Here is an 18,567-nt window from a genome sequence, read left to right as displayed (position 1 = left end):
AAACACTGTGAAAATATCTCAGAAGCAGGAGAGATGAAAGGCTGGCCTGGAGTTGTAAGCAGTGGTGCAATAACTTTGAAATGGGTCTTATGAAATGGTCTAAATTAAATATATGGTACACTGAGGTTCTTGCATATTTCATAGTTCTGTGGCTACTTTATAATCTGGCCTATTGCCAAATAACAATCTTAGTATAACCCATGTTTTTGTTTTGTTCAAACAGGTTTGATCTTGGCTATTTGTTCACACCTGTTTTGTACCAGGTCTTCAATGTTTGCAGCTAAACTCCTTACTCATATGATGGTTGCCTGCCTGGGTACTCAGGTAGGAACATGCTGAATATAAGACTATCAAAAGCTCACATTTATCCTGAGTCCCTGCTTCCTGTTCCCACATATGTTGAATCTGATTGTTTCTTGTGTGATGGAAAAGCACCCTATGTATGGTCAAAGGCATTCCCTACTAGGTGGTTTTGCCAGGGTGCAAGCAGATTCTAGAGTACCGTTTATTTGTTGCAACTGTGTAGAATCTTGAATCTCTTGATTGCACACAACAGTTATTTTGATTTTTAGAATGCTATAAAAATGTGAGATTCATGGGAATAGCTAAGATTCAGATTCCTTTTGAAGGGATTTTTTTTAAGGGGGGGGGGACATTCTCCCTCACAACAGTGTTGTGGCTATTTTTGCTTTATATTCTTTTCTTCAATCCCCAGAACAGCTTACAACACCTAAAAACAAGGGGGATATCTTTCTAAAAGGGGTTATCTGGTGCCTTAAATATGACACTCCATTCTGAGCACAGGGATTTTGATATGGGCAAAGAACAAAGAGCATCACGAAAAATGATCTGAGGACACAGCAGAAGGGATGAAGGATTGAAGCCAGCTGAGCTTCTCAGTTATTTGAGCAGCTGGAAAACTCATGCCCACCCCCTTAGTTGTATTCCTGTAGGCAGGCATATGAGAGTTGGCTTATTGGAATGGACATAGAAGCTAAGTATGTACAACTCAGATAAGTAAAGTGGTCTGTATCCTTAGCTCTGGATGAATGGTATAAAATATGTATGCACACCACGGCTACTTCACTAGAGATATGAAGCCCCAATTAACTGACAGCAGCTATTGGTAAAGAAAACTGTAGCTTATGTTTGAGCAGCTATGCTATTGAATTTGAAAAGTGAAATTAAGTACAAGAACATACGTAGAATCCCTTCTAATGCTAATACAATGTAAAGCAAAATAAAAGTTTTATACACACACACACACACACACACATACATATTGCTGATCTTTCAGCAAAAATATACAACTTACTCCTAAAATTTGCCTCTGTAACATAGTATTATGAGGTAGTTAACATAACACTTCTGCTCCCCCACCCAAAAAAGCAAAAAAAGAGAAAAGGATTTGGGGTGGGGGTGACAAAGTGGGTGACAAGGATCATTTAATCTAGAATTATTGCATAGAAGATCAAGCCTACTGAGGAAAATTTAGCATGGCTTCTGCAAAGGAGAATATTGTCTCTTTAAACCTTCCAGGCTTTTTTTTTAAAAAAGAATGTCAGCAAATATGTAGGTAAGAGTTAACAAGGAGGCTGTGCACACATTAGCAGCTCAAAATGCAGCAAGTTTGTTTTCCACTGCTGCATTTCAAGTCACTTTGCATGTGACTCTAAAGCCCTAAATGGCCTCAGTCCTGTATACCTGAAGGAGTGTCTCCACCCCCACCATTCAGCCCAAACACTGAGGTCCAGCTCCTTCTGGCGGTTCCCTCACTGCGAAAAGCGAAGTTACAGGGAACCAGGCAGAGGGCCTTCTCGGTAGTGGCGTCAGCCCTGTGGAACAGCCTCACATCAGATGTCAAGCAAATAAGCAACCATCCTACTTTTAAAAGACATCTGAAGGCAGCCCTGTTTAGGGAAGTTTTTAATGTTGAATGCTGTATTGTGTTCTTAATATTCGGTTGGGAACCACCCAGAGTGGCTGGGGAAACCCAGCCAGATGGGCTGGTTATAAATAATAAATTATTATTATTATTTAGTATTATCAGAGAGATGTAATGTTCGTTGCCTGTTGGGTTTTCCCTCATCCAAACTCCTGTTCATGAAACTGTCATCTGAGCATGTGCAATAGCTTTCTCAAATGTATACATCTCAGCATAACTGCAAAGTGAACGCTGTTTATGCTTTCCAAATTGGATAGTAGCTGGTTAGCATAGTACCAAAACCATTTTAAAAAATGAAAAAAAAAATTAAGTAATAAATAAATATAGTGAAATGCCTTGTTTGTTAAGGGGACTGAACATAAACTGGTGTTCAACTGGTGTTCTTTAACCAAGATTTCAGTTACATTAGTTTTAATGGGTTCAGAAGCAGTTGAGCTGGTATAACTAAAATGATCATAGTCTAGAGAGTCTCAACTCTCAGAAGCTTTTCTTGTGGTCAGCTGCTTTGATTAATCCGGACACATTTGCATCTGTTTATGTGCAACTCCTGTTCTTTTTAATTAAGTCAGAACAAGGAATGTTATCTGGATTGTGCCATTGTTTTCCTTTTGCAAATGTATTAAAGGAAGAAAAAAAAGAAAAAAGGGGAAAACAAAAAACAAAAATATCAGCTTGCATTCGCACTACAACAAATACAAATGCAAGCAGATCATTATATGCCCTCCAAATATCCAAATAGATATCAGAATGAAGCTGGTGTGTATAGAAAGTACATTCAAATGCAGCAAGGACATTAAGGTCTTCAAACTATAGCACAGTAGAGGGTGCATATTTATCCTTTCAAGCTTTAAATAATACATCTCTTAGCAACCACAAGAGCTTGTAGAGTCTGTGTTTGCTGTCCTTCTGTTAATCCTAGTGTTACAGGAATATAATTTAAAAGTACATAATCACCTGCAAATATTGAGGATTTTAATTTGGATGACAAATGTGGATTATGTGAATTGTACTACAGTATGAAGCATGGCTTTGTTTTGAATTGTAAGAGGCATACTAGTGAGTGTGGAAAGTTGTACAGTCTTCATCAGGTTTTTAACTATTACAGATTCCATGGCTCTATGTTTCTATGAGAATACTTGAATTTACAGGTGTGGAATGAAATACGCGGTTATTGTGGCATGTTTTAAATTATAGATGGATATTGACTACCAAAACCTGCAGGTGGCAGTAAAACCTTTTTTCTCCTTCGTGCTTAAATAAACTTGCATTCTGAGTGGAATATGTGATACAGTGATTTGGGAAGACAAATAAAATGCTAGTTTGTGGGGTGGGGAGAAGAGCTTCGTTCCACGATAATATGGGACACACATTATTTTCCTCCCCCAAAGTTCTTTTTCCATGTGAGATAAGATAGTTGTTAATGAAAATGAATTCTCGTGTGCAACAACAAAGCCTGCTTTTTGCTTTTTCTCTTGCTAAATGTCCCTTGTTGTGAAATGTGAACTCTAATACAGGATCAACCTTGTTATTCAGTAGGCATTCTTTAAAGCACAGAGGCCAAAAAGCAATACACTAAAACTTATCACATCTTGCTGATCTTCAGGGACCAAATATGGACATACCAGCACTCTGAGCTAAGCACCTCTGTTGGTTTTAGGGCACTATTCATAAACATTAATGCTCCATTCCTTTCAAAAGGGTACTTGACCTGATATCAACATTTGAGGAAAATATTCTTGAGATTTATATTATTAAGTGGTCTTGTCTGCTTGTGTTAGATGGTAAGTTAAAAGGTAAGATAAAGGACCCCTAGACAGTTAAGTGCAGTCAAAGGCGACTATGGGGTTGCGGCCAAGGGAGCCGGCATATGTCCACAGACTGCTTTCTGGGTCATGTGGCCATCATGACTAAACCTCTTCTGGCGCAACAGAACACCATGATGGAAAACAGAGCGCATGGAAACACAGTTTAGCTTCCCGCCACAGCAGTACAGTGGTACCTCGGGTTAAGTACTTAATTCGATCCGGAGGTCCGTTCTTAACCTGAAACTGTTCTTAACCTGAAGCACCACTTTAGCTAATGGGGCCTCCTGCTGCTGCTGCACTGCCGGAGCACAATTTCTGTTCTCATCCTGAAGCAAAGTTCTTAACCCAAGGTACTATTTCTGGGTTAGTGGAGTCTGTAACTTGAAGCGTATGTAACCTGAAGTGTATATAAACCGAGGTACCACTGTACCTATTTATCTACTTGCACTGGTGTGCTTTCCAACTGCTAGGTTGGCAATCTTGTAATGGTAAGATTGTAGGCAGGGGTGTTTTTAAAAATCTCTGTACATCAGTCAGCATATCTCAGGTCCTTTATAGATGATAATTAGTAGGCAATAATAGTTGGCACATGAGCAAATGTGAAAAGACTTCTCCCCCCCCCCACACAAAATTTGGGGGTGCAGAAGAGGAAAGGAGAGGAAAAGAAGGGGAAGACCCACTGGGCAAGTGGAAACCATTGCATGAGCTGGCTAAAACCACCAGATGCAATGGTGGCTAATGTGCATTGGAGTGGTAGGGTGGAAGGCAGAAAGGCCAAGAGCAGATGGTACAAAAGCCAATGACAGGCAGGCAGAGCCAACTAATTGTAGTCATGCTCTCCATCCTCCTCCCTACTCAATTCTGTAATGACAACAATGGGACTAAGGCATATGATAGAATCATAGAATTGTAGAGTTGGCAGGGACCCCAAGGGTCATCTAATCCAGCGGCCTGAAATGCAGGAATCTCAACTAAAGCATCCCCAATAGATGGCCATCCAACCTTTGCTTTAAAACCTGCAATGAAGGAGAGTCCACCACCTTCCAGTAGAGTATGTTCCACTGTTGAACAGCTCTTACTATCAGAAAGTTCTTCCTAATGTTTAGTCGAAACCTAATTTCTTGTCATTTGAATCTATTGGTTTGGGTCCTACCACCTGAAGCAGCAGAAAACAAGCTTGCTCCATCTTCCATGTGGCATCCCTTTAGATATTTGAAGATGGCTATTATAGCTCCTCTCAGTCTCCATTTATTCAGGTGAAACATACCCAGCTCCATCAACCATTCCTCATAAGGCTGCTTCATACCGTTTCCTCATATAATTGTCAAAACTACATTAAACACTAGTAGTTACTGGTGAAATTAGGATATTCTTCTTCTGCTGTCTTCCTCAGACATATAAATTCTGTCCATATTAACTCCATGTGAATGCCTTTGATGGGGTAAAATGAACCAGCATGTTTGAGATACTGGAATGACTTGTTCATATTTTCCTTTTCATTACTATACTGAAAACTATGCTGATTGAGGTTCCATGAATTTTGTTTCATTTTACTAGAAGACTGTATCTAGGTATAATTCCATTGAATTAGCCTACTGTTTCATCTAAGAGATACTGATTAAAGCTGCCATTTTATATAATTTCCCTTCTTTTCAAAATAGATTTCCTTTTCAAGCAAGTAACACAACCAGGTAATACAACACAATACTGAGAATATAAGACTGTTGTGCAAGTATACACAGAATCCAAAGGGAAAGTACCTGTTTAATATGGCAAAAGCTGAATATTTTGTTACAACAGGAGTTGGTATGGGCCTCTTTCATAACAGCAAAAGTCATTTGGAAACAACATTTCTAGTTTCTTGTACTATCCAGTTGAGCAAGGGTATGAAGTAGATAGGAAAATGCAACAATAAACATCCTGAATTCAGTCTCTGTGAAGGAAGATTTCCTGCCTTTTGTACTTCAAGCAGTTTCAAAAGGGTGTCACGAATCCCTTAGAGGTGTCATGGAGAGGCAGTCAAAGGCTGTGAGTAGGAAGTGGTTGGGGAGCTAGATCTGGAGGACTCTGGAGGGGGTCCCAGCAGTGTGGGAATAGTGGATTCCAAAGCCCAAGGGATGTCTGATTCTGAGGAGGGTCAGAATGGGTAAGGGGGCAAAGATTTGCTCTCCAAAAGAGGCTCAGGCAAACTCATAAGTGCCTTCCATTACCTCTCTTCCAGACATGCCCCACCCATAGCTTCTCCAGCCAAGTAGTCACCCCTGGCGTCTTCTTCTATTACCCAGGAGTCTCTCCTTGATGCCAAGCCAGCACTCACCCTGCCTCCATTGCCTAGGATATGGAGATGCATACAAACCTCCCCTAACCAACCCACTAGGAGTGCCCATTTGCCTGCCCAATGTAGGGACTCCAGTCACATGCTGTGGAAAATGCTGTGCTCACCCTCTCCTTCAAAAGGAAGGGACAGGGGACGTGTCACTTGTTGCCTAGCAGTGACCTTGACCTCTGATCCTTGCAACCTACGACTTGCCTTATGTCCCACTCTTAATCTGAAAGTGAAAGCCATTGGCAAAACCAGAGTTGTGAGTTCCAGTTCCCCACTGGACAAATAGAGCCAGGACAAAGAGATACATTGCCCTTTAGAGGTACTTACCCATAGTTTACTTCCCTGATTTTTTACAATGTGGTAATCAGAAATGGTTGAAAGAAAACTGTAGGCTGTTTCTTCCTATATCAGCAGCTGTTGTTTCTGTGTCTTGATTCTTCCCACTTTGTCTTTGTACCAAAGACCTGGGGTTATAACAGACACCAATATTCACATCAAAAGTCTGTTTGTTTGATGCAAGACTGACAAAAGGTACATATAACAGCTTGAGAGAACTATAGCTGTGGATATGGTTCTGTTGAGAGTAACTGGATAAAACTATAGAATGAGTGACCTAGCCCGTGGTTCCACTGGGTTACAGACCTCTATTCAATTATGTAGGTTAGCTTTCATCAGAGCAAAGAAAAAATGTTTGTAATATTAATGGAAATGTTGTTTCATTTGGTGATTACAACATGTGGTACTATGTTTCTAGCACATGGTGAGATGGCATTTCCTTGCTCCCCTGATTTGCTCTTTAAGGTTTAGATAAAGGGGAAACTATTTACCAATTAGTTACTGACTAGAAATGACCTGTATACTGGCTGTGGCTGCATGCAGCCTGCCAGACATAGGAAGAATCGAGCCATGCAATGAGTCAAGTCTTCCCATGACACCATTGTGGACAGAGCTGTAGCTCAGTTGCAAAGCATCTGCTTTTCATGCAGAAGGTCCAAGGTTCAACCCCTGGCATCAGCAGGTAGGACTGAGATACCCCTACTGTGTCTGAAACCCTGGAGAGCTGCTGCCAGTCCATGTAGATAATACTGGACCAAGGGTGTGACTCTGAATAAGCAAGCTTCCTATGTTCCTATTCCTCTGCGGTTGCGGTTGTGTAGTAAAATCATCCCCTCACATAAACTAGGAAGCTGCCTTATACAGAGTCTGAACATTGGTCCATCTAGCTTAGCATTGTCCACACTGACTGACATAAACTCTCAGGATTATTTCCCAGGCCTACTTGGAGAATATACATTAGCTCTTCTGGATGCAAAGGAGATGCTGACCACTGATCTAACCAGAATTTAGAGACGACTAATGGCTACAGCCATCATGCTGGGCTTTTTAAAGCACTGGCCAAGTAATAAGAGGTCATTTGCTTTCATACAAAGGCCATGGCAAACAGATAAGCAGCAATGGATTAGCAGCAATATGTGTCCTGGTTCAGTTAAATGAATTTGATAGGTCGCAGTGTAGAGCATACAGTTTTTAATACAACTAATCCTTTCAGACTAGGAGATTTGTGAAGCTTAGGTTGTAAAGATTGGTCTCTGGCAGACAGTGTAGTGCAAGAAATCAAATTCCGGTGATAAAATTAGAAACTTGGGACTGTTCATTTCAGGCTGTCGGCTTTGTTCTTGTTCAACAGAATATTGTCTGTGTTTTAATATCAGTTAAACAACATGCCTGTTTGTGGCCTGCTGCCCTTTCATTGTCTTTGTCCCATAGTAAAGGTAATTCTCATACTCCAAAATTCTCTTAGCTCTTTCACCTGTTTTATTGTTGTGAAAAACAAAGTGGTAAAGTTTTCAGTGAATTCATACTGTATTTATAACTGCCAACTTGCAGCCAATCCACTGCAGAGGCTGCCACCCATTTTCATTCTACATTGGAGTAGCTTCTACTTCTTAATGGAAAAATAGAAGCAATTAACAACAGTAATACAGTATTATTTCAGGATTGAAATTTTGCTTAGCTTTGTCTAAGCTGGGAATATTTCATAAACAAAGCTACTTGTTCACTCTGTGGGCATAGTAATTATTTTCAAGCTTGACGTGTCCACTATTGTGTTCTGGATGCATGTCTCTCTCACACATTCTGTGACTTTACCACTGGGTCATATGTGGGTTATGTAGCCAAGCAACAGATTCAGAAAATATCACAAATGCACTGACCCAGATGAAGGCAGTGTTAATAGCCATGCTTTGGCTATTACTGCAACCTGTCAACCACGTAAGGAAGCCCACTACCTGAGACTACACAACTTATTTGGAGGAGTGGGGGTCACCCGGAAGACTACAATATATGGCTGGTAGACTGTATTAAATGTGATGTTTGGTCATTTATTTTAAAGATTGAGGTGCTGTATTTCAATTCCAGTGGTGTTTAATTTCTTTTATAAATAACTTAGATGAAGGAGTAGAAGAGATGCTTATCAAATTTGCTGATGATACCAAATGGGCTAATATCTCTGAAGATAGGGCCTGATCCACATATTACACTAAACCAACTATGAGTCCAGGAAAATGCCCCTTGTTGACTTTTATTTCCTTAAAATTAACTGTGGTCATCTGGTTCAGTCTTTGAGAGAGAAATGACTGTCTGCTCCAGTTTTCAGCTTCACTTGAATCCTAGGCCCAACCAGAGCTTGGGAAGAAAGTAAACACACTATTGCCTGGTAGTAATATTAACCTCATTTTCAAGAATTTTTTTCCAAGAAGCATGGAATATTCTACGTTCCAAAATGCAGGCCTGTTTCACAAAAGAGTTGAAGATAATCAAAGGTACTTTTGTTAGTAATAGAGGCAGAAATGACAGGTAATGTGGAGAGTTCACTGTAGAACCTGCCACCATTTGGTAGCTTTCCAGTTTGTCCTTATTTAACTGCAGTCACAAAAGGTCAGAGAAATAGCCCATGGATTCTGTATGCTTTTCTAATGTCCTGATTGTGTGAAATAAGTGCAAAACATTATTGCATACTCAGCAGACTCATGCTTTATATCATACAGCATATCACCTAATTCAAAACAGCTTAGTGGATTAATCCATTTTAGCTTTTTACCAGATTCATTGACATTAACTTGCCAAGATAGACTGGCATTGCCGCCCACTTTATTTTTCTCTCTTTCCCTCTCCCGCCACCCTTAGCAGGTAAGCACGATAGTGAATATATGCATGGCATACGGCTGTTGTAGCTTGTGTTCTTGGGGTGATAATTGCTGTGAAATTGCACGGTTCCTGCCTAAGAAGTTGGGCCAAGAAATTGCAGATGGTTCTAAGATACTGCACGCACAACCATAATTGTACATCCCCACCTGATGTAATTAAAAGTAGACACCAATATTTTAGGAGAGAATAAATTAAATGATCAGGCTGCAGTTCCCGGAAGAGTCCGATTTGCTCATTATATCTGGCTTATTTAAGTTTTTTGTTTTTTTAAATAATAACAAGTACAAGTCAAACAGCATTGAGCAACCTCTATTGCCGGAAATGAAGACAGTGTTAGATACATTTTCTTGTTGTAAATAGGCCCAATTACTGCATTATTAATGATATTATTTAAGCACTCATTAAATGTGACATTATTTAATGGGTTCATGTTAGTTTAAAGCCTTCATTATAGGATTGCTATGGGAGGGTTTGCAATCTTGTATTTTTCCATTCAGTTGAAGTCATAGCCCCTGTCATCCTAAGAATTTAGAAACATCTGAACCAGGTGCTATGCATGTTGCAATGTTGGGCTCCCAGCAGTTTTTGCAATCTTAAATGCTTATAATTCTGTGGCAGATTCACCTGCTTCTCTAGTTTCATTTTTCATTTTAAATAGTGATGTTAATCTGGAGCCATCTCTAGGCTCACAAGGTGAATTCCATTGAATATACTTAGTTTCTTGTGATTTCTGTAACTAGCTAGATCAAGTGGGAAGCTTCATTGCAATTGAAATGTTGAAGGCTCCATCTGAAAGGTGTTTGGGCGTATGTCTTTAGTTCAAGTGTCCTTAACTGAACTTAACATGTTCTTTATTTTGTATGTATAAATGTAGTTAAGCTTGTAAATCATTTCAGCAGCAGATGTTTGGTTTGAAGAATTTACAAGAATTAGCAGATTTAATCATCTGCAGTTGTGTAGTAGGAAAGTATTTACTAGAACCTTGTTAACACATAGAATCTAAAAATAACACATAGGACACTTTTGGTACGTATTTAAGAAGTTGCCAGATTCCACTGTAACCTTTGAGTGATTTATGTTATCTTTTATCAGGTTTGTAAGAATTCATGTTCAAGATCCAAGGCGAATTTTCTTCTCTGTTAATTTTTAACAACCTTGGTTTTATTTTATATTGCAGTGAATAACACAATTAAATCCTGCACTCAAACTTGGCTTCCTTGTTAGATAAAGAAATTAAAATAAGGTGGTGGTTTTTATTGAAGTGTTATTTGTTGGTGTAAGAGTATGTAAACTCTTAAGACTGTTTGATGATAGAATCATAGAGTTGTTGAATTGGATGGGACCCTGAGGGACATCTAACTCCTGGAAAGTTACAAAACCTGCTATGGCTGTAGAGATTGATATGGGACATGTTTTGTTGCAGCTGGAGCAGATGAAGATGGCTGGTTGTGCTGCTGCAGATGCACCATAACATTTCTTCTCTCTGCACTCCTCCCAGTGCTCATTCTTCCTCTGGTCACTGTTATGGATGCATGACCTGACTGCCGGTCTGTTAATGCAGTTAATAAATCAACAATAGTATTACTGGGTAATAAATACTACTAGTTCTGATATGGAGTTAGGTTGGTGGAGGAGTTTGTGGAGATTTGTTGTCCCGTACTATTTTCCCCTAGGCTTGAGGCTCTTGCCACTGGTGGCAACCGTAGCTTTGTAAATGTGATTGCCCAAAGCATTCTGCGCAGTGCTGCTGTTTGTCAGGAAAAGGATACCGATTTCCTTGAATTCTCTATCGTAGATTTTTTTATTTAGACAGGAGTGTGGAGTGTTTTGTTTACTTTTCGTTAATCTTCCACTCGCAATCTCAGGTGCAGGAAAATTCATCGACCTAGAATCCTATGTCATTGGCTCTCTCTTTTGGTTCTGAAACTGGCCAATTCCTGTTTAAAACTCATGTGGCATGCTTGAGGAACTGTGGTTTGAATGACAAGAAAGCTCTCCAGTCTTCTGTAGTCCACTTTACACAGTTAGCAAAAGATGTTGGGGGCATGTGGGCACATTTTTGTTGTTGTTTGGTCGTCTTAGTTGTGTTTGACTCTCTGTGACCCCATGAACCTGAGCATGCCTTGGAAACTCTCACTTTCTTCTCAAAGCTTCTCCTTTTTTATGTCCATGGAGTTTTCTTGGCAAAATACTGGAGTGGTTCCTTCTCCAGGTGGATCACATTTAGTCTAAACTCTCGGCTATGACCTGTCCATCTTGGGTGGCCCTGCACGGCATGGCTCATAGTTTCTTGGAGTTATTCAAGGGCCTTTGCCCCAACAAGGCAGTGATCCATGAAGGGGGTGAGCACACTTACATGGCAGCAAATTCCATTTAAATTGGGTGTGAATAAACCCCCCCATCAAGAGTCACATTTATTTGGCACAATCTGTTTGGGACTGTTTGGGTAGGCAGAAAGGCAATGGCAGGTGTGACCAGAGCAATAAGTGGGTTTGGTGAGATCGGTAAGTGATGCTGCCCTAAGGACTGGAGGTTGCCCACCTCTCCCTTAAGCTAGTGGAACTTGCTTGCAACTATGTATGGCAGACACTGGCGGAGGAATGGGAGTGCAGAGGGAGCGGACCACCCCTGGCACCACTATTCCGATAGGGTGCCATCGCGGTGCCCCCCCCACTCACTGGGTGCCATGCCCCCACAGGCGGCGCGTCACACCCCAGAACACATGCCATGGCCCTGTGGGCTACATGCCACACCCTCACGGGTGGCATACAATGCCCCCGTGGCGCCAGCCACGCCCCCAGGATGTGTGTCACGCCCCTGGGGGCGCAAGCCACACCCCCGTCTGCCCTCCACCCCCGGTAGCGGAGCATGCAGCTTCACCACTGACGGCAAAGTCAATATTTGTCTTCAGTCTCTCTGTTGTTATGAAACAAAAGGCACCTTTTTTTCTAGCTTCGTTATGTATTTGAACTAAAACCTTTTACAACAGTGTAACCTTACTTTGAACTTATGTTTGTAGAACTTAGTCTGCCAGAGATTATAAAACCTGGTTGAAAGAATGTGCTGAGGCAAGCCAAAATACTTCTGTGTATCACACTCTTCTTAACTTTATGCTGCTCATATTGTCAGTTAATGTGATCCTGAGTTATGCAATGCGTTCTCGAGGACATCTTCGATTGTTATGATAAGCAGCAACCTTAGCAGATAGGCCTGCCTCTCTATGTATGCTCTCAGCTCCCTGCATGTTAAAGCTGTAACCTTTCTCACAAGCAGTCTTGTCCAGGTTCAGAGAGCAAGCCAACCTTGCCAGCTTCAAATCCATAAAAAGCTTTATTTAGTCTGATACCAAGTAGCTTTGCTACGATGACGCTGGAGACGGGGAGGTGTGCTATTTATTTCTTGTTAAATTTTATATCCTGTCCTTCATTATAAAACAATCACAGGGTAAGTCACAACATACATAACTATGGGAATATCTCTGGAATACCTCAGTTGGTAGAGCATGAGACTCTAACTCTCAGGGTCATGGGTTTGAGCCCCACATTGGGCAAAAGATTCCTGCATTGCAGGGGTCGGACTAGATGACCCCCGTGATCCCTTCCAACTCTAAAACTATATGAATACAGCCTTGCAAATATTTCAGACGTCTAACAATTATACATCTCTTCTGCTTAATAAAGTCAAGAGTCAAAAGGCCTTGTTTTAACTTGTCACCAAAAGCTAACCATTGTCTAACCTCTGCAGCAGTATTTTACAACTGGGATACCATCGTGAAGAATACTCTATTATAGAGTCCCACCTGCCTGGGCTTACCTTGTAGATGGTGCAACCAAAAGGGGCTTATATAAGGCAGAACCTTTCATTTTACTACAACAGTTTCTGCACTGAGCACTTACGGTGGAATAGCTACACTTGCTTGCTCATTTTTTTACAGGACATCGGCACAGTGTTGTGAACGAAGCATTCCCCTCTCAGGTTTTCCCTGTTCATCTTCCTTTTTCCTCTTCCCATAATCTGACGTTTTTAACTCTGAGGAATAGCTGCACGATTTCCCTAGGTCTATATGCCTTTTGTGCTGCAATCCTGGCTGGTTAGAATGCACCTAGTCATTTTTTAGTTCATTCTTCGCTAACCTGGTGCCCTTCAGATATTTTGAACTATGCCTCCCAGTTAGCAAGTTAATATTTTTAGGCCTCTTGTGCAGTTACTGAATGAGAAATGCATTTGCTTTCCGGGGATTCAGGCAGATACCTATTTTAGGCTGAAAATGAGACCTTGTGCTAAATCACTGAGCTATGGAACCTCCTCAAGGAAGTAATGTGAAGAGTTTTAATTTCTTTTTAATATTAAATTACATTATTTTTTTTAAGGCTGGAGTCATAAACACAATTACTAGGGAGTAAGTCCCATTCTTTCCAGTAGGACTTACTTCTGAGCAAACATGCTTAGCTTGCATTGCATAACAATTAGAAGCAGCTTTACAGGTTGTAAATACAGGGAGGTGCCAAAATTGGTAGACCTAAATATTGACATTCCCCCATCCGCTGAGTGCATGTACCTTAAAAAAAAAAATGTTCGCAGTGAGATCTAGTTTGTATTCATTCCTGTTCTGTTTTCAACTATGCTAAAATAGTGAATTACTTGGCAGCTAGGAATATTAAAGTAGCAGAGGTCACCCAGATTTGTTTTGTTTTTGGTGAGATTGTCAATCAGTTTATTTTCCCCCCCAATGGCAATCTGACTTTGGAACAGCTGCTTTCAGGAAACAGGAGCATTGTTCATGTACCAGTTGCTGGAAACCACAGGAGGAGAGCGTGCTCCCGTGCTCATGTCCTACAAGCCATGTTTGGCCACTCTGAGAACATGATGCTGAACTAGACGGGCCAGCAGGCTCTTCTTATGTTCTTAAATTCCCTTGTTTAGATGGGAATGTAGTTGCTGATTAAAGGTAAGTACTGTGTGTTACTTCACTTGCAGGATGTGGTAAGACTGCTGTGTTTAGGGGGTCTGCTGCTCACCGTGCTTCATGGGGCCCTGGATTTCTTCTCTGAAGTCCTGCCCTAATGGCACTACTGCACATAGACACAAAACGTGCCTCGTGTTTTTCACAATGCCAAATGATCTTATCAAATTTTCCAGCCTTGGAAATGTTGACTATTAAAAGGCCGTTTGGTTCTTGTAATAAACACGCAAGGAGGACAGTTTCAGTTTGCCCATTTTTAGACTTGCATTCTTTGCCCTGTTTGTTTTGCAGTGTTTTGTAGGTCTGCAAATCATTTGCCCTTTCATGGATCCTGGAAGACAAAACTCAGTCAAGAAGTTCAAAGTTACCTGTGGAAAGAATGTTCAAATATGTCTTACCAAAAATAGCAGGTTCGGCTGTGTGAGTCTGATGAGCTCAGAAAATAATCTGTAGCAAACTCTGCTGAAAGAGAATATCTAGCTAACTGCAGATAATGTGAAAAGTTTTCTGTAGCAGCAACCAAAACAAAAACATGGCTTTAACCAAAACATTAGGAAATACAATCTGCCTGGTTATAGGCTGGGGTTTGAAGCACTTACAAAAAAGTAGGAGCTAACTGTCTTGCTCTGAATTCGAGGCAAATTATACTGTTTTCTCCAGGCTTTCAGTGAGGCGAAATAATATTTTTCCAGGCTTTGAATGAGGTGAAATGCTCAATGATAAACAGATTGGATGTAGTCCAGTGTGATGTTAACACATCAAGGGCAATTTTCAAATAATGTGATCTTCAAGGTAACTAGGGGGGTCAGTTCTAATTCTGTGGACCTTTGAAGCCAGTTATATTTAATCTGGAGTATGTCTGGGTACTAGGAAAAGTATTGTATATTTTGGCTGTGGAATCTGGATTGTTGTTTAACGTTCCCTGTAAATGGCATTATTTATTAATCTTGTATGACCTTTGATCAGGAGATCTCTGAGAAAAAGCCACATGGCTTTTGCCGAAACTCTACAGCATTTATCTTTAGCCCCGAGAGCCACATCCAAGCTTTTCTTTTAATGTCCTCACTGGATCTTCTTTCTCTGCTATGATTAGTATTATTCAGTGCTTTTTTTCTAAAAACATGTTTAGGTGTACTCTCATTTTGACTCAAGGAAATCACCATTTTATAGTTCAAATTGGGGAAAATAAATACAGTAAATGTCACTATGTAACTTATCTTGGATTTTGGCACCTCGGTGAACCATGCACTATTGTTGCTGTTCATTCATTATAGAAGCATCAAGGCAATTACAAATATTATCATAAAATCAGCTACAATTGTCTTTTTTTTTTAAGTAACAGAAATAACTGGCTATATTTAAAAACAATACAGAATTGACATCTAAGGCAGAGACCTTTTTATCCAGCTAGAAAAGCTTGTTGAATAAAAAACATGGGCATCTGTCATATATCAACAGGAATGCTGTTCAGCAGAACGGGGTAATGGTCACACTGAAAGTCCTACTCCAAGATACTGTGCTGTGGGCTTGTGATATCTTGGGAAATAGAAGAAAACATTTTTCCCCGTGCAGAATGCTGTTCCCATCTTATGTGCAAGCTAGCCTTGGCTGTCCCTTCCCATAGGCTGGTAGAAACTTGCTTCAGGTCTGAGTTTCAATCCCTACCAAGGAGCTGTTTATAACCTTGTAATAAACCCAATATGTTATTGCCACCTCAATCAATGTTCAGCAGACACCATATAAGTGAACACTGGCATATTGGTATTAGCAGAGTCTTCCTGAATACCATGAGTTTACTTTCACAAATGACAAAATAAGTTCAGGAGACATTTGTGTTCTTAACTTTACTTCCTCACTCCAAATTTAGGAATGTACTTGAAGTTCTGCATATGGCTATCCAGAGTGGAGAAACAAAAAAAATTCCTTCCAGTAGCACCTTAAAGATCAACTAAGTTCTTGGTATGAGCTTTCGTGTGCATGCACACTTCTTCAGATACTTCAGAGTGGAGAGTGACTGTTTTAAATTCAAATAAAAATAACTGTCAGGCTGCTCTGACATCTTCAGAGTCCCTGTTCTCTTTTGAGCATGGTTAACAGTGCTGGATGTGTCCTTTAAAACCCAATGTACCATCAAGTCTGCTTCTTCCCATTATAATTTTCAGATTCCTTAGAAGCTTTTAGGAAATCTGCTTGGAAATTTCCATGTGTTACCCACAGCCTTTGATGTTGTATGACTTGTCCTTTCAAACAAAGACGGTATCAGCTGGAATGTTGTTTGGTGTCTGGTCTCCTCCTTTGGGGAACGTAATCTTTTGAGATTTCTGCATTGCAAGGGGTTGGACTAGAAGATCCTCAAGGTACCTTCCAACTCTACAATTCTGTTATTCTGAGGCAAACCATTAGGCTAAAGGGATACTTAACTTGTGTAAAAAATGCTCTGCTAGTCTACTTATGTTCATAATGTATTCAACGTATTATTCAACATATTAAAAAGATCCTCCATGGGTGAGCTAATAAAGAGATGCCTCAATAGTTTCCACAACCCATTGCACCACCTTTTTAAAAGAAATTGATAATTTTGGCATCCCTAAAGTCTATTGGGATCTCCTCTCTCTCCCATATTTTTTTGATGAACTTGTGAAATTGTTGTATAAGTTCAGTTCTGCCCACTTTGAAGACTTCAGTCCACTGGCTTTGTTTGTTTTTTTCCATTTGGTTAATAGCTATACACAACTCTCCCAGAGATACTGGAAGCTCATCTCTTGTTTTTGCGGAGTTTGTGAGAGGACTCAGCAGCTACGGGGGAGTTGCAGTTAAAGAGATGCTGGTAATGTTCTTTCCAGCGCAGCGCAATCTCTTCTTTTAGAAGTTTGGTACCATCTGTTGAGTGAATGGGGCATGTGCCATGATTTATTGGCTCATAAATGGTCTTTGTGCCTTTAAAGAAACTCTGTGCATCATGAGTGTTGGCTAAGTGCTGGATCTCTTAAGCTTTTTTTTAACCCACCAGGTGTTATTTAGTTCTCTGGTTCTTCTTTGAACCTCAGACTTAGCGTTGGCATAGGTTTTTTCCCCCCTTTTAGTGACGCAGTTTCTATCTCTTTGCTGGATCTGAAAGGCCTTCCTTTTCTTGTCAATAATGTGTTCGATCTCAGTCATTCTCATTAAACCCGTCCTGGTGTTTCTTGGTTTGGTATCCAATAGTTTATTCACAGGCTACAGTAATGGATGTTTTTAGCTTGGTCCAGTGTTCTTCGGTGTTATCAGGGAACTCTGAAACCAGATGGTATTTAAGAGTCATTTGGAAGCTTACTTACTTATCAAACCTTTATTAGGCATTATGCGAATAAAACCATAAAAGAGAAAATAACATATAAAGGCCTTGAAATATATATAAAAGGGCAGCAGTTGGCTACATACATATATATATATATACATATAGAGTCAATGGTTTTCTTTGTTAACCTGCTCCTTGGAGGACTGCTACCAAAAACTCGGCTACCCCCGCCGTTACCCTTTGGTCAACGTCGGATAGGTAGAGTCCCACACATTCACCTTGCTGGGGTTCCAGACCACCCGAGAGAGGGGACAGCACGCATTGACGGAGCGTACTGTACAATGGGCAATGAAAGAGAATATGCTCTACAGTGTCCGGGACATTCATAGAACATCTGCAGAATCTCTTGTTTCTAGGAATATTTTGATATCTTCCCCTGACAAATGCTGAGGGAAAAACATTCAAACGGGCCAGCATAAAAGCCCTACGTTGGGCTGGGATTATTAATTTAGTGACGTAATTGGCTCTGCTATCTAAGATGTTTAAATCATAGAATATGGGGGAGCAAATTTTGTTTACAGCTGCCATAATATTTTGTCTCTCGACATCCTTTAGTCTAGTTAGGATATTATGGAAAATGTATTGCTCATTAGAATTGTACAGGGGCTCCAGCTCGATGCCTAAAGATTCAATCTTTTTTTCGAGGTGCTGATACCATCTTGATTTATAGGAGTCATTGAGCAAATCGGCGAGCAGACTTGATGGAGGGCAGCGAAAATGGCAGCGTAACCAGTACTTTATTGAGGTGGACCATGCCCAATATTCCATTGTGTGTATGCCTATTTCTGCACACATTGTTTCATATTTGATCATAGCTGGGAGTCCAAGAATACGTCTCAGAAAGCTGGAGTGAATCTTTTTTAAATCACTGTTATATGCTTGGACCCATAGCGGGATTCCATAGAATATCTGGGATTGCACTTTTGTTTGGAATATCTGATTGGCCGCAGGAATAAATTGATTACCTTTCTGATAGTAAAAACG

At 40.4% G+C, this 18,567-nt stretch overlaps 1 protein-coding gene across 4 annotated transcripts in view; it reads left to right on the top strand.

Moving 5' to 3' along the window:
* ADGRV1 (adhesion G protein-coupled receptor V1) overlaps positions 1–18,567 on the top strand; it is a 242,414-nt gene that overhangs the window by 129,398 nt on the left and 94,449 nt on the right. For all 4 annotated transcript variants that reach the window (XM_081930116.1, XM_081930117.1, XM_081930118.1 and 1 more), the window contains one exon: positions 224–324. In XM_081930116.1, the coding sequence (XP_081786242.1) occupies positions 224–324 (101 nt within the window). The remainder of the gene's footprint in view (positions 1–223; positions 325–18,567) is intronic.

Source organism: Podarcis melisellensis (assembly GCF_964234715.1).
Source record: "Podarcis melisellensis genome assembly, chromosome: 11".
Lineage (NCBI taxonomy): Eukaryota > Metazoa > Chordata > Lepidosauria > Squamata > Lacertidae > Podarcis > Podarcis melisellensis.
The sequence above is the reverse complement of the archived record's forward strand: the minus strand, read 5'-3'. Positions and strand labels throughout refer to the sequence as shown.